At 53.4% G+C, this 12,696-nt stretch overlaps 1 protein-coding gene across 8 annotated transcripts in view; it reads left to right on the forward strand.

The window, feature by feature from the left end:
* Window positions 1–12,696, forward strand: part of TRIM9 (tripartite motif containing 9) — a 70,737-nt gene that overhangs the window by 48,573 nt on the left and 9,468 nt on the right. For 6 of the 8 annotated variants that reach the window (XR_012662402.1, XM_075104360.1, XM_075104355.1 and 3 more), the window contains exons 4-7: window positions 1,329–1,439; window positions 2,029–2,182; window positions 4,979–5,136; window positions 7,184–7,322. Coding sequence is in view for 7 of the 8 variants with exons in the window: in XM_075104360.1 (XP_074960461.1) it covers window positions 1,329–1,439; window positions 2,029–2,182; window positions 4,979–5,136; window positions 7,184–7,322 (562 nt within the window). In the remaining variant the exon portion in view is untranslated. The remainder of the gene's footprint in view (window positions 1–1,328; window positions 1,440–2,028; window positions 2,183–4,978; window positions 5,137–7,183; window positions 7,323–12,696) is intronic. The other 2 variants (XM_075104362.1, XM_075104356.1) reach the window with 1 other exon arrangement.

Below are 12,696 nucleotides of genomic sequence, written 5' to 3' on the forward strand. Positions count from 1 at the left end.
GCTGGGATTCACCGACTGCGATGCTGAGGACATAACTCTGCCTTCAGAAATGTTAATCGCTGCTTATTGCAGTCTTTTCCATCACGTGCAGCTGCAGATGCTGACGTGAAGCTCATATCTTTACTCTCTGTAACATCCTGAATAGCTGAGGGCTCTAGAGCTGCATAGCATTGTTCAGCCTTAGTGAAGAACTTTACACACCCTTAAAGCTCTTCCAGAAAAACAAAAAATCATCTGCTATGGGTACATTCCTCTAAAGCATGAAATCTGTCTTCCTGAGCCACTCTGCCAGTCTCCCATCTGCCACCAGGTCGGTCTATCTGTCCTGCTGAAGAAATCCCACTGATGCCGGGTGCAGACCTGCACTGTCTCCTGTGGGGATTCAGCGTGAGGGAGCACCTTGCAGGTCTTAGGGACCAGCCAACCTTCAAATACACCCTCGCAGTGTGGGAGCCTGAACCGTGTCCTCCCCGCTGGGTTTTGGGGAAGGTCAGCAGAGCCCGTGGGCACTGGCCAAACCACACACTTGGTTGTACTCCACTGCTGGGATGCTGAAACATGTTCCCCTGGGGGAACCATCCATGGGTGCAAGAAGACATGCTTTAGCGGGCAGCCCGGGCAGCCCCAGGAAGAGCTTGTCATGCTGTAGGGAGCCCTGACACAAGGCATGCAGGATTTGTCTCCTCTCACTGGCACACCTGAGCTCATCCCCAGACTCCCACCGCAGCTGGTGGAGAAGATGAGGCAATTCTACAGAGTGGTCCATCTCAGCTGATGGACAGATGAGCACCTCAAACGGATCACTAGTCAGAGCTGAAGCTGGGGGAGGTGGTGCATTCATTCCTCTTGGAAATACCAACATACCAGGCTCGCTCCTCACCCGGGGTGGTTGGGTGCAGCTGCCCCAGAGCCAACCCCGCAGCCCGGCTCCGTGCCGAGGACAGGTAGGGCAGCCCCACAGAGGCTGCAGCAGCAGTTGTGTATCTATAGAGGCAGGCATTTGCATTGCAGGGAGTTCATAAGCTGTCATTTGGAAGCTGTCTTAATTAAAGGCAGAACAAGGAACTGCCCTACTGCTTTGAATAATTACATGGGTTAATAATTTTGAGCTAAACAAGGCTTGTTGTTGTTCACCAGGTTTTCAAAGATCCGGAATTTGGTGTATGAGTTTTGGCCAGTTCTGCCTTTTTCTCTTCCCTTGAGTCTTCGTCTCCCTTCGTGTTGCCCTGACCATGTCCCTGTGCCCACGCAGCACCCAAGCCCATTTCCTCCCCGTCTCCCAAAACCCCTCAGCTCCGAGCAGCGCAGCTCTCCTTGTCCCGTTGCAGGTGGTGCGAGACCAGATTTCTCACTGCACGGTCAAGCTGCGCCAGACCACGGGCCTGATGGAATACTGCCTGGAGGTCATCAAGGAGAACGACCCCAGCGGCTTCCTGCAGGTTGGTGTGGAGCTGCTCACATCTGGGCTACGAGGGGAGCGGGAAAGGCATTGCACAGATGAGGGTCCTGGGGTAATGCAGCAGAGTTGGGGGAGTTACTCCAAGGATGATGTTCCCAGCTTTTCCAGCATAAAATCAAGGGCCAACCTCTCATCACCTCCAAGTCACAGCAGGACAGAAGCAGAACCTGTCCAGTGACATTTCTTACTCTGACCAGAGGAACAGAGGGTTGAAGCAGACGGTGGTGAATCTCCAGAGCAGTGATCAAAACGTGCTGTCCTGTGGTTCTCCAGCCAGAGATGGACGTACAGCACTTGAGAACTGCATCCCACTGTTCATTCTTGGGCTGGTCCCTTCGGTACTAGACCCCACCTTTAAAATAATCCCCAAAGCTCCTGGGGTCCCTCTGCCAATCTGAGCCTGCAGCAAAGGGTGATGCTAGAAGCCATGTGTGATGTCCCAGCCTTTGGCAGTCAGGGACAGAAGTGGCAGCCCGGGAGGCGCAGGGGAGCTGGTGAGCGGGGTGGGGACAGGGCACAGCACGCAGCCCAGGTGGCCCTTGGTAGCTGAGGCTGCTCCTTGCCACCAGATCTCCGACGCTCTCATCAGGAGAGTGCACTTAACCGAGGACCAGTGGGGAAAGGGGACGCTCACACCCCGGATGACCACGGACTTTGACCTGAACCTTGACAACGCCCCTCTGCTACAATCCATCCACCAGCTTGACTTTGTGCAGATGAAAGGTAAGAATGTTTCCAGTGCCTTTCAGAAGCCTGTCTCTGCTCTTGCTGAGTGCTTCCGTGCAACTCATCACAGGGAAGGGGCAGCAGAGGACAGTTTCTCATCTTTTCCCAGCAAGATTGGGCACCCCAGTCCCAGAGTTATGCCCGTTCCAGTGTATTTTGCACCCCTGGGCCAGCTATCTGCCTCCCTGTTTCTGATCCCTGGGCAGCTGTCTGCCAGATCAAGATGCTGGGAGCTTGGTTTTGCTTGGCACTGCTTTAGAAAGCTCTCTGCAGTGCCAGGAGAGCCAGGGTGGTCCCTGCTCAGCTGGTGGAGGTTGGGACCAGGGTCTTGGGAGCAGCACAAGGGACTTCCCAAACCTTTGCTCACACATGCTCGCTTGGTCAGTGCTGAGCAGCATCTGGCATCGGCCAGCTAGCGAGCTGCCTGCTTGCAGGCAGCCACCTTGTCCCTCCAAACACAAAGGCACAAAGAGCCACGACACTTGGCTCAGGGTCCTTCCTCCCTCCCCTCTCCTCGCTGTTGTTTTAGACCTTCATTTCAATTTTAATTTCCTCCTCATTCTGTGTTCCCTCTGTGCTCACTCTCCCATACCGCGGAGAGCCACTGCATTTGCATCGCTCTGCAGGAAGCAGAGGGCCGCTGTAACCTGGGAGCAATTTGCGACTTGGCAAGCCCTGGGAAGCTGACAGAAGATGCAAATGGGCTGTGGCACAGCGAGCTCAGGAGGACATGGAACGCAGGCCTGTACCTTCAGCCGGTGCAAATATGCTGCCTGGAGGAAGGGTCACCAGCTGCAGGTGTGGCACAGCTCTTCATTGCCATCACGGCTGGATTTCCTGACTTCGGAGCCATTTGCACACACCAGTATTTCTCAGTGGTCAGACACAGGAAGGCTGTTGACCGTGTGCTTCCTCTGTAACGATAATAAGTGTCTTCAAATATTGGCCCCGCTGGTATTTGCTGCAGTGAGAGTGATGTGTCGGGCACGGCTGCTGGGAGCGCTCGTCTTTGCTTATCGTTAGCCAGGCCGTTAATTTGAAGTGTCAGCAACATTTTTTGATAGGGAGGGGAGCTAAACCCAGCGAGGGCTGGATTACTGTTTTGCTTACACACAAATCGTGGAGACGTTACCATGTTCCTGCCCTCCCTTCTTTCTATTTAGCCCAGAGGGTTATTTTTAATTAATAAGAGCAAATCTGCTGCAAGTTTAGCTGCCCGCCCTCCTCTGTGGAGGCAGGGCAGAGCTGACATAGGCTGTCCTCTCATCTCACCCTCGCTGTGGAAATAAGTTGATATTTTTTAGACTTTGCAGAAGGTTGGGTTTGGATCCCAAACACGTTGCCCCACCAGGGGAGGCAGGGCAATGCCAGAGGTCTCAATAAAGAGCCGAGGTGAGCAATAGGTACAGGGCATCCCGCATCCATTGCCAGCACGTGCTGGCCACGAGCAGCATCCCCTCTACTGTATTAGCTGTAACATGAGGTCTTTCTCCACTCGTTTTCTCCAGGCCCTTGGCCTGGTGGTTCCTGCTGAGGATCTGACCCAGCAGGTAGAGGAGTCACAGAGGGAGGTGGTGAGTGGTGAACCTTTGCCGGCAAGTCTCTTGTCTCCCGGGCATCCACGGCTCCTCCACATCTTTTTTTCACTGGCTTTTGTCAGACTTTGAGCAATGAGGATGAGGATGGAGAATAAGGAGCTCTGTTGAGAGGAGGTTTATGAGGGCTCTCCCTGGCCAGGGGTGGGATGTGTCTGAGGACACCCCCTTTCCTTCTTGTGCTGTCACTCCTCCATGCTTTGCAGAGCAGAAGCAGGCTGCAATATGCACCTGCAAATGCCCAAATACAGCAGCTGGAGCAGAAAAAGCCCTGACAGTCCTTTATGTCCCCTGTGTAGCTGATGGGAGGCTACAGGGTGCACAGCTGCCCAGCATCAGTTCCAGCAGCATGCAGGGGCTGAGGACTGTCTGGTGCCTGTTTGGAGACCTTTCTGAAACGTGCTTATGCCTCCCCAGGAGGTGTTCAGCAGCCAGAGCTGTTTGATGGCTGAGCTGGCAGAGGGGGCAGCCCTGGGAGCCCCACGGGAACCCCTGGGTGTGGGTGCTCTGCTTGGGACAGCATGGAAGGACCCTGAGCCTTTTTTGGCAGGGCAAGGGCTATCATTCCCTGGCACTAAAACAGCATCGGTGAGAGACACCAAGTCTCGCAGTTTGTGTGATCGCCTCCCCTTTCAGAACAGACTCTGCCATGCCAAAAACATCAGGTGCTCTCTATTCTGTAGGGCCCGAGGTTCATCTCTGCTGCTCTGGCATCACTTGTTTTGTTGCAGTGAATCTGTGTGGTGGAAAAGTGGAACAGTGCTTGCTGCTGGGTTGTAGATAAGGCCAGGCCCACAGCTGCAGCCAGCTCTGCAGAGTGCCCCTGGGAGGGTGTCCCAGGTCTGGGACCAGCTGCTGTGAAGAGTCCAGGCAGTTCTGTGCCAGGTATATTGTTGCACTGCCGTATATTTCACCAAAATTCATTAGAAAATGAGGATAAAGCAGAGAAGCTCTGGGGAAATCTCAGCTTCACCAGGCTGCAGAGTGGAGGAATTTGGTGGAGCTTGTTTGGAGAACTGTCCTTTCTGCTTCCTCCCCACCTCACACCCATGAGATTGCATTTACATCCCTTGTGCTGTGCTGGCTTCCAAGGCAATAAATACATCCTCCATGCTCCAGCTGAAACGTGCATGCCGCGGCTATCCCCTGCTCCTCCTCTGTGGTGCTAGCAGCCAGGCTTACACTAATTTGTGTTTAGTTTCCTCCCCAGTGCCGGCCCCCCCAATCCTGCAGCTAGAGGAGTGTTGCACCCACAACAACAGTGCCACCTTGTCCTGGAAGCAGCCCCCCTTGTCGACGGTGCAGGTGGAAGGCTACATCCTGGAGCTCGACGATGGCAATGGCGGCCAGTTCAGGGTAGGTGCTTGGCGCACGAAGCCAGTCCCGGCAGCAAGGTGTTGCTCCTGGTTCCAATATTGCCCTGCCCTGAAGAGGCCAAAATGGTCCCCAGACTTTTTGCAAGTTCACTCCTTCCCTGGAAAGATGAGACTTGCTGCTGGGGTGCCCAGGGAAGCTGACAGTGCAGACAAGCTGTGGGCCCTTCTGGTGGGGGCAAGGTTACTTGAGGGGGTGGAAACACCTTTCCAGTGACCAATATGACTTTCAAACACAAAAAACACATTTGAAGGACCATCTTTTTGGGTTGCTAAATATTTCTTGCAGGGTATGCTAATTGCCATGAAGTGCTCATGATTTGCCAGCTGCCAGCAAGCAGAGGTGTTTAAGGCCTGAGGGCTTTTAAATTGCTGTCATTACACAATTAAAATATTATTTTTCTCTGATCCGACACACTGATAATTATCCTGGTGTGTTCACATCCACCAAGAGCAGGCGCAGGGACCAGGCCATTGCATTTTCTGAATTCATCCACAAGAAACTCAGAGCCAGAGCAGAGCTGAGGCAGAAGAGAGGTGATGTGGGTGGGATCTGGAGGGAGTCCAAGGCTCAGCACAGCCACCCCCAGCAAGGTGAGGGCAGTTCCCCAGCACACCAGTCTTCTCCCACCCGCAGTGAGAAGGGGCTTGGATGTACGTGGTGTTCCTGCTGCTGGGGTTAGAGAGGCCTGCTCCAGCCGATGGGATGCGGCTGGTGCCACGGAGGGGGATGTCACTGGCTTCTCAAATCACTGAGTCATTGTCCTGCCCAAAAGCAGCGAGTTGACCAACCGTGTCGGGCAGAGATTTGCCCAGTGAGCTGGAAGTGCCGACTGTCATACAGGTGACTGTCCCTACTGAGAGCAGGCCAGCGTGTAGCCCAGCCTGTTAGCTACCTCCCACACAAATAGGCAGGAGAGGCTGGCACAGTGTCCTCAGGCAAGAGGACGCTGTCTTTGGGTGTCAAGCCACAAAGGGACTCCTTGCGGTGAGCCTGGGGTGGTGAAGTGGGAGCTGTACTCTCTCATGGTGTGCCAGCTGCCAGAGAGAGCTCTGTGGGTGCTGGAGCCCGGGGAAATCAGGGCCACCTTAGCGTCCCACCACTGATCTCACTCGGTTCATTAGGACACCTGCATTGCCCTCCTTGACCCTGAGCACTGACTCGTCGCTGCTTCCAGGTCCCCTGTGGCCTGGACTGCTGCCAGCCCTGGTCAGGGTCTCAGGAGGGGTGGAAGCCATTATCTCTGCTCTGCAGTGCAGCGGAGCGTGCAGTCACCCCTATAAGCTCTGGGGACATGCACCCACCTGGCAAGAAAAGGAGCCTGATTCTAGCATTGGCTCTGGAAGCAGCAGCACCCCATCACCTCGGGCAGCAAAGTGGAACAGGCTCTGAAGTGGGTGCAGGGCAGCGAAGCCTTCCCACGCAGGTGCGCTGCTTCTGCGCAGAGCCTCTGTCTGCTGCACGAAGGGCAGCAAACAGGGCTTTGTCTTGGGATCTGCTAAGTACAAGTCACTCCTATGCATTTTAGTAGCCCATAGGCCTGCTCACCGCTGTCCCTGCTCGCACAGCTCCATTCCTGAGCAGGGCTACAGCAGCAGAAGCCGGGGAGTCAGCACCCATTCAGTGTGATCACCTTGTTTTGTATGAGGGAATGCTTCGATCCTGCCACCCAAGAGCATGGAAAATTGTTTTCTGCGAGGATGTTTCTGTGTCCTGGGCTCAGTCTGTATAAATTCCTCTCTCTGGCCGAGCCCCTCTGGGATTCAGTGGGAGCTTGGCTGGGATTGATGCCTTATGACTTGGTTGTATGAGTAGCATATCCTTCCCCTATAGAAACTGGTTTTATGGGGCAGTATTGTCAAAGAATAAATCACAGGGCCATTTTGCTCTGCTTTAGCCATATGCAATGCTCATGAGTCTGTCCCAGAGAGCAGAGCATGGCTGAACCCTGTGTGTCACGCCCGCCGGGAGCTGTTTCTCCCACCTGCGGGACTCCATGGTCTGGGCACTAATTGTGCTTGCTTTGCAGGAGGTGTACGTGGGCAAGGAGACCATGTGCACGGTGGACGGGCTTCACTTCAACAGCACATACAGCGCACGTGTCAAAGCCTTCAACAAAACAGGAGTCAGCCCGTACAGCAAGACCCTGGTCCTCCAGACATCTGAGGGTAAGGCATTGCAACAGCTCCAGTCCGAAGCGCTCGGACACTGCTCACACGCACGCTTGGGGCCCGTCCAGCCCACCCAAGCTTAGCATTGCACTACAGGGAACTGCTCCGCTGGTCCTCCAGTACCTCAGCAGTCATTGCGGGAAAGCCAGCACTGACAGGAGGAGGAAAGTTTATGTCAGGAGCCTTGAACAGTGCCAGAATTTCTCTCTCACTCCTTTCCTTTGCAGATGTTCTTTGGGGAGGTACAGTGAGAGCCATCTTGCAGAGAGGTATTTAAAATCTGGTTGCAGCAGGGTTTGTATTACACAAAGGGAAGCTCAGTGTTTTCATTAATTCCATTTAAAACAAAACAACACTGTCAACATTGCTCCTGAGACACTAAAGGCTGTGCGTGGCTGCACAATGCCATAACCGCACGATGTCTCCTCCAGCCCCTGGCAGTGCACGGCAGAGAGCAGAGGGACCGTGGAGGCGCACGGGTGTCCTTGCTGACCCACGGGGCATACAGCCAGCCACGCCGGCGTTGTCTGCATCACCCCCGCACAGGCAGGCACTCAGAATATTAAACAATCCCTTGCAGGTTGCAGAGGAGTCTCCCAACCTGACTTTAAGTACATTTGTCACACCAGGCACTTAATCCGTTGTGGAAAATCGGCTTGCTTCTGACATGCAGGTAGAGAGTCGTAGGGTTAGCTCTGAGAAACGAGGTGGGAGTCAGAAGCAGCGGGAGATGCAGCCATGAAGGAAGGAATCAGCCCCCATCATCACGCCTGCCTTGCTGCCAGGCAAGAAACCCCTCCTTGGGAGTTTTACATGCTTGGTGGAATCCCTTTTCCTTACTCCCAGACTATAATCTGTCTTTTCCAAGCCATGCGAAGATTTATTTTGCAGCAGCATTGCCAGAGCTGGCTGGCAGCTGGCTCAAGAGCAGCAGCGTGTCCCTGCAGCCCCAGCTGCTGCCAGCAGACACAGTCTGGGGTAAGAAGGGAACACATACAGCTCCTGGGGCTGCTGGTGGGGCAGAAGGAGGGTGAGATCCTTCTTGCCACAGAGCACCTCTGGTGGCTTTAAGTAAGGAGAAGAAGGGGTTTCTGCTGGAAACCGATTTATGGACAGAATCAGAACAAGGCTGTGCAGAGCGTTTTCACTTGCTTGCCTGCACCCATCTGCAGGAGATAACTGTTCCAGCTCAGAAAGAGCATATGCCAGGACAGGTCAGTGAAGAATGGCACTCACATGTGGCAGGGGTAGAGCGGAGAGCAAATCTGTGGCAAACATTTCTCATACAAGAGGAAAAAGACTCAAATCACAGGCCACAAAGGGCTTGGCACATCTGTCTGAGAGCTGTGTGCATGTTTGCAAAGCTGGGCACCAGCATCAACGAAGATGCAGCGTTCCTCTGGAGATCCAAGGATGGGACAACTCAGATCCAGCCCCACACTGGGGCAGCCAGGACTGCCCCCAAAGCCTGAAGGTCAACAGTTCTCACCCACTTCGATGCCCAGCTTCACCAGCCTTTGCAGGAGACAGCAGAGCTTCTCATCACGTTGGTGTCTCATAAGACCCATTTGAAACACAATTTCCTAACGAAAACCAGTTGGGCTTTAAGTCGCCCCAGCCAGGAGTTTGCAGGGTCCCTGCTATGATCTTTCCAGCTCTGCTCTCCTCTCATAGGTGTTTTCATTGTCGAGCCAAGCTCACCTACTGCACAGCTCAAAAATACGAAGGAACCTGGGAGAAAATAGCTGTTTGTGGTCCCAGCAGGCCAGGCTGTGCTTGGGGCTGGTGCCTCGCTCTGTGCCAGCAAACGGATGTTTCACTCTTCTGAGCATCGGATGAAAGTTTGCTGCATTCAGCCTTTCCCTGAATGGGCTTTTGCTTTTGTTATTCCAGCACAAGAGAAAGAGGGAGAAAAAGTCAAATGGGCCTGGAGCATTTTCTGCTCTTAGAGGCTGCCTGAGCTTTTTGGACTCAAAGTGAAATAAATTACATCTGTGTGCAGCTTCCGGATATCCAAGTGACTTGTTGAATAGAGCCACCTCGCACATCACAGCTCTCGGTTAGGCTTTTATTCCTGGCTTTTACAGCAGCATCAGGCCTTTAAGTGCTATTTTGTCTGAAGTAGGCTTAGCTTTCCCCTTCAGCCATGCTCTGCAGCTTGCTGCAAAGTGTTCATGCAGGAAAAAGGGACAAAAGAAGAGACGGGCTCGATATGAAGAGAGCATCTCTCTGAACACGGCTGTCCTGCTCTAAGTGGTTATGAGAAATTCTGCTTAGAAGGTGTTATTTAAAAGTTGGCTTCTAGTCCTAGCACGAGGTCCTTATCCACATCCTGTGGAAGTTATCTGAAGGCTTTCTTTTGCCTTCGGTGAGCAGTGAAATGGGCTGTGGAGGCTAGAGCAGGGAGTGAAATGTCTTGCAGGCTCTCAGCATCTGAAGATAACAAGGATGAGAAGAGGGTAAGGTTGTGTCTGGGCCTCTGCAGGCATGCCTCTGTGGTCCTGTCCAGCTGAACAGCCGAGGCAAGCCAGCACTGAGAGGAATGTCCCACGGGAAGGCAGCACACGCACAAGTGTACAGCAAGCTGCAGAGCACCTTCCCAGCCCGTACTGTGGCATGTCTTCTCCTGCTCATTCCAATGGAACTACGTTTTCCAGCTGAGGAAATTGCAGTTCACTCTTTAAAGCTGGTGCTCGATGCCACCAGCAGGGCAAGGTGACTCCTGGCTGGGAGAAGGTCTGTGCCCCAGAGCCCTTCCCATGTGCCAGACCCTATAGGGTTTCCCAGGGATGAAGATGCTCATCATCAGCACAGCCAAATGGCAGGAAGGGCTGCCATGGTCCTTACCTTGAAATGTGTCCTCTCCCTACCTGACATCAGGCTGTTTCTCAGTAGCCCTAGGAGTATCTCTTGCCCTGAAACATCTTAGCCACTGCCTCCCAGGACCATCGCTGCAGGCTCTAAGGCACTGCAACGTGGAGCCTGTCGTAACTTCTCTGTTTCTTCAGCACCTGCGTGAAGTTCAGCTGTAGGCTTAGAAATCAGCCTGGAAGAAAGTTTGCAAGGTGACCCTGTCGTTAGGCACAGACATCTTACAAAGCTTGGCTGGTGACAGCACTGCTCGCCTGCCGTTGCCTCCGGGAGGCCTCAGGTCTTCCCCCAGCCTCCTCTTCTCTGGTCTGGGCAGCCCCAGCTCTCTTGGTCTTGCCTCACCCAGCAGATTTTCCAACCTCTGGCCAGTCTCCTGCTGACTTTGGGACCCAGTCTGTTTTCCTCCTGGCACTTTCCCATTTTCACCCTACCCACAGCCTTGGGGCTGTGAACAATGCACAGTTCCATGTTGTATTCGTGGCTGTAGCAAGAGCAGCCTCTGAAGAAGCTTCGCAGAAGCCCCTGGCTCCAGTCTGCTGGTCAAGGTGGGATGGAAATGGCTGCTCCCAGGAAGAGGCAACTAATGCTTGGTAGAAAGGAGCAGAGGAGGAGATGTCCCAGTTGCAGTGGGATTAGAGTCTGCAGGTGGGCTGGCTGCTGGGCTGCTTTTCTCTCCCAAGGATTTCTGAGATGACTTCTGAGTCCCTCCAGTGTTGTTTCTTTCCACGGGCTGTCCAGCAAGCTGGATGGTGGAATGAAGGACCAATTCGCCCCAGGTGGAGATGGAGAAGAGGAGCTCAGCAGTGCTGAGCATCCCTGCCTGCTCCCCAGGGCCAGACCTGCACTCCTGGCTGGTGCAGAGGTTCGACCTCCCTCCTGCCAAAACCTGCTGCTTCATTCTCACCCATCCCCAGGTCTGCTTGACTACCCACACCTTGGCCCTTCCACTGGGCTGCTTCGTACCTTCAGCCATGCTCTCCTGGCATGTGCCACCTGTGCTGCCTGCAGCTGTGCATGCAGAGCCAGTGCGTGTCTCCGCTCTGCCATCTCTCGGCTGCTTTGAGTCTCCAGCTTTAGGCATGGCAAGCCTGGTTTTGGCTTCTTGCATCTTTGGTGAGACACAAGCCTAGGAGCAGAGGATCAGGGAGGAACACCTGGCTTGTCACACTCTGCCCTGCTGTCCCCTCTCCTGGGTTCCCAAACTAGGCCAACTCTGCCAACATCACGAGCAGCCGCTCCCAGCTGCCTCTGCCACCCTCCCGAGCTGGGGATGTGGCAAAGGGGCTTGGGCACCACCCAAGAGAGCACTTCCCCAGCCTAGTCAAGCACCAGAAGCTTTCCTCTTCTTTCAAGCCCAGTTCCTCATCTGGGGCCTGACTTTTAAGTTCCTTACCAACCGTGGAGTGACCCTCAGCAGCAACCAGGGCTTTTTGACCGGCAGCTTTTGGGAAAGGGTGAACAACACAAGGGGAGATACGCTGCAAGGAGCTATAGGGACATAAGATACGAGTTAGGGAGAGCAATGAACTGGCTGCTCTTGGTAGTGGTTCCTCTTGCTCTTGGTAGATGTTAGAGGGCACGTCCCTCCCTAACCTTGAGCTCCATTTAATGACCTGTTGTGCAATAATTTATTTAACCCGTGTCTGAACCCACTGACACTCTTTGCTTCCACAGCCTCGCGCAGCAGCAAGTTGCAGAAGTCACAATCCACTGTGCAAAGAAACGCTTCCATTTATCTGTTTTAACATGATTTCCAGCTCCATCCGTATTTACAGCTAAGACAGGAAAGCTGGGGATACAGTGTCCAGGAGTTTATCTGATTTGAATGTGTGGAGGATGGTGGATCCTACATTTTCATGTTAACATATCCCTTGACAAGGCTAGGGAAGAAGTTGCAGGAGATGACCACTTATGGTAGTGGGAAATGGAAGCTGATGACCCGAAAGGTTCCCTCTACTCTGACATTTTGCTGTGAATCACATGAGTTAAATTCTTACTGTAAGGCTCAGATGTGTTTTGACAGGTACAAAGGGATACCAAGAACACAACATCCCGAACAACCTTTGAGTAAGGTGGGTGCTTGGTGGTACTTAGGGTTATATAGCTTAGTACAGCCCTGAAAAATGCCTTTCAGCGTTAGCAACCGACTAGCTTTTATGCCAGTTATTATTGTGCGCAAAAAGGTATAAGATGTATCGAAGAACAATGGGAAGGGTGCATGGTAACTTGTGAATTTTTTTAGGTGCGTTACTGTGAAGAGGTGCAGGACTCACTTTAAAGAAAAGCGTATTGAATTTGTCATGGTGACATGGGAACGTTTTGGAAGATGAAAATATCTTTATTGCCGATACTGTCAGAGACAAGGCTTTCCTGAAGGGTCTCGCTGGGTTGCACAGCACCAGACATTTCTGCTCCATGCACCGTACGCACGCTCGCTGCAGCAAAGCAGGGTCCGTGCGTGCCGAAGCGTCTGTGCTCTGGTCCGAGGTCTGGTCTCGGG

This window comes from Phalacrocorax aristotelis, chromosome 9 (genome assembly GCF_949628215.1).
Source record: "Phalacrocorax aristotelis chromosome 9, bGulAri2.1, whole genome shotgun sequence".
NCBI classification, from domain to species: domain Eukaryota; kingdom Metazoa; phylum Chordata; class Aves; order Suliformes; family Phalacrocoracidae; genus Phalacrocorax; species Phalacrocorax aristotelis.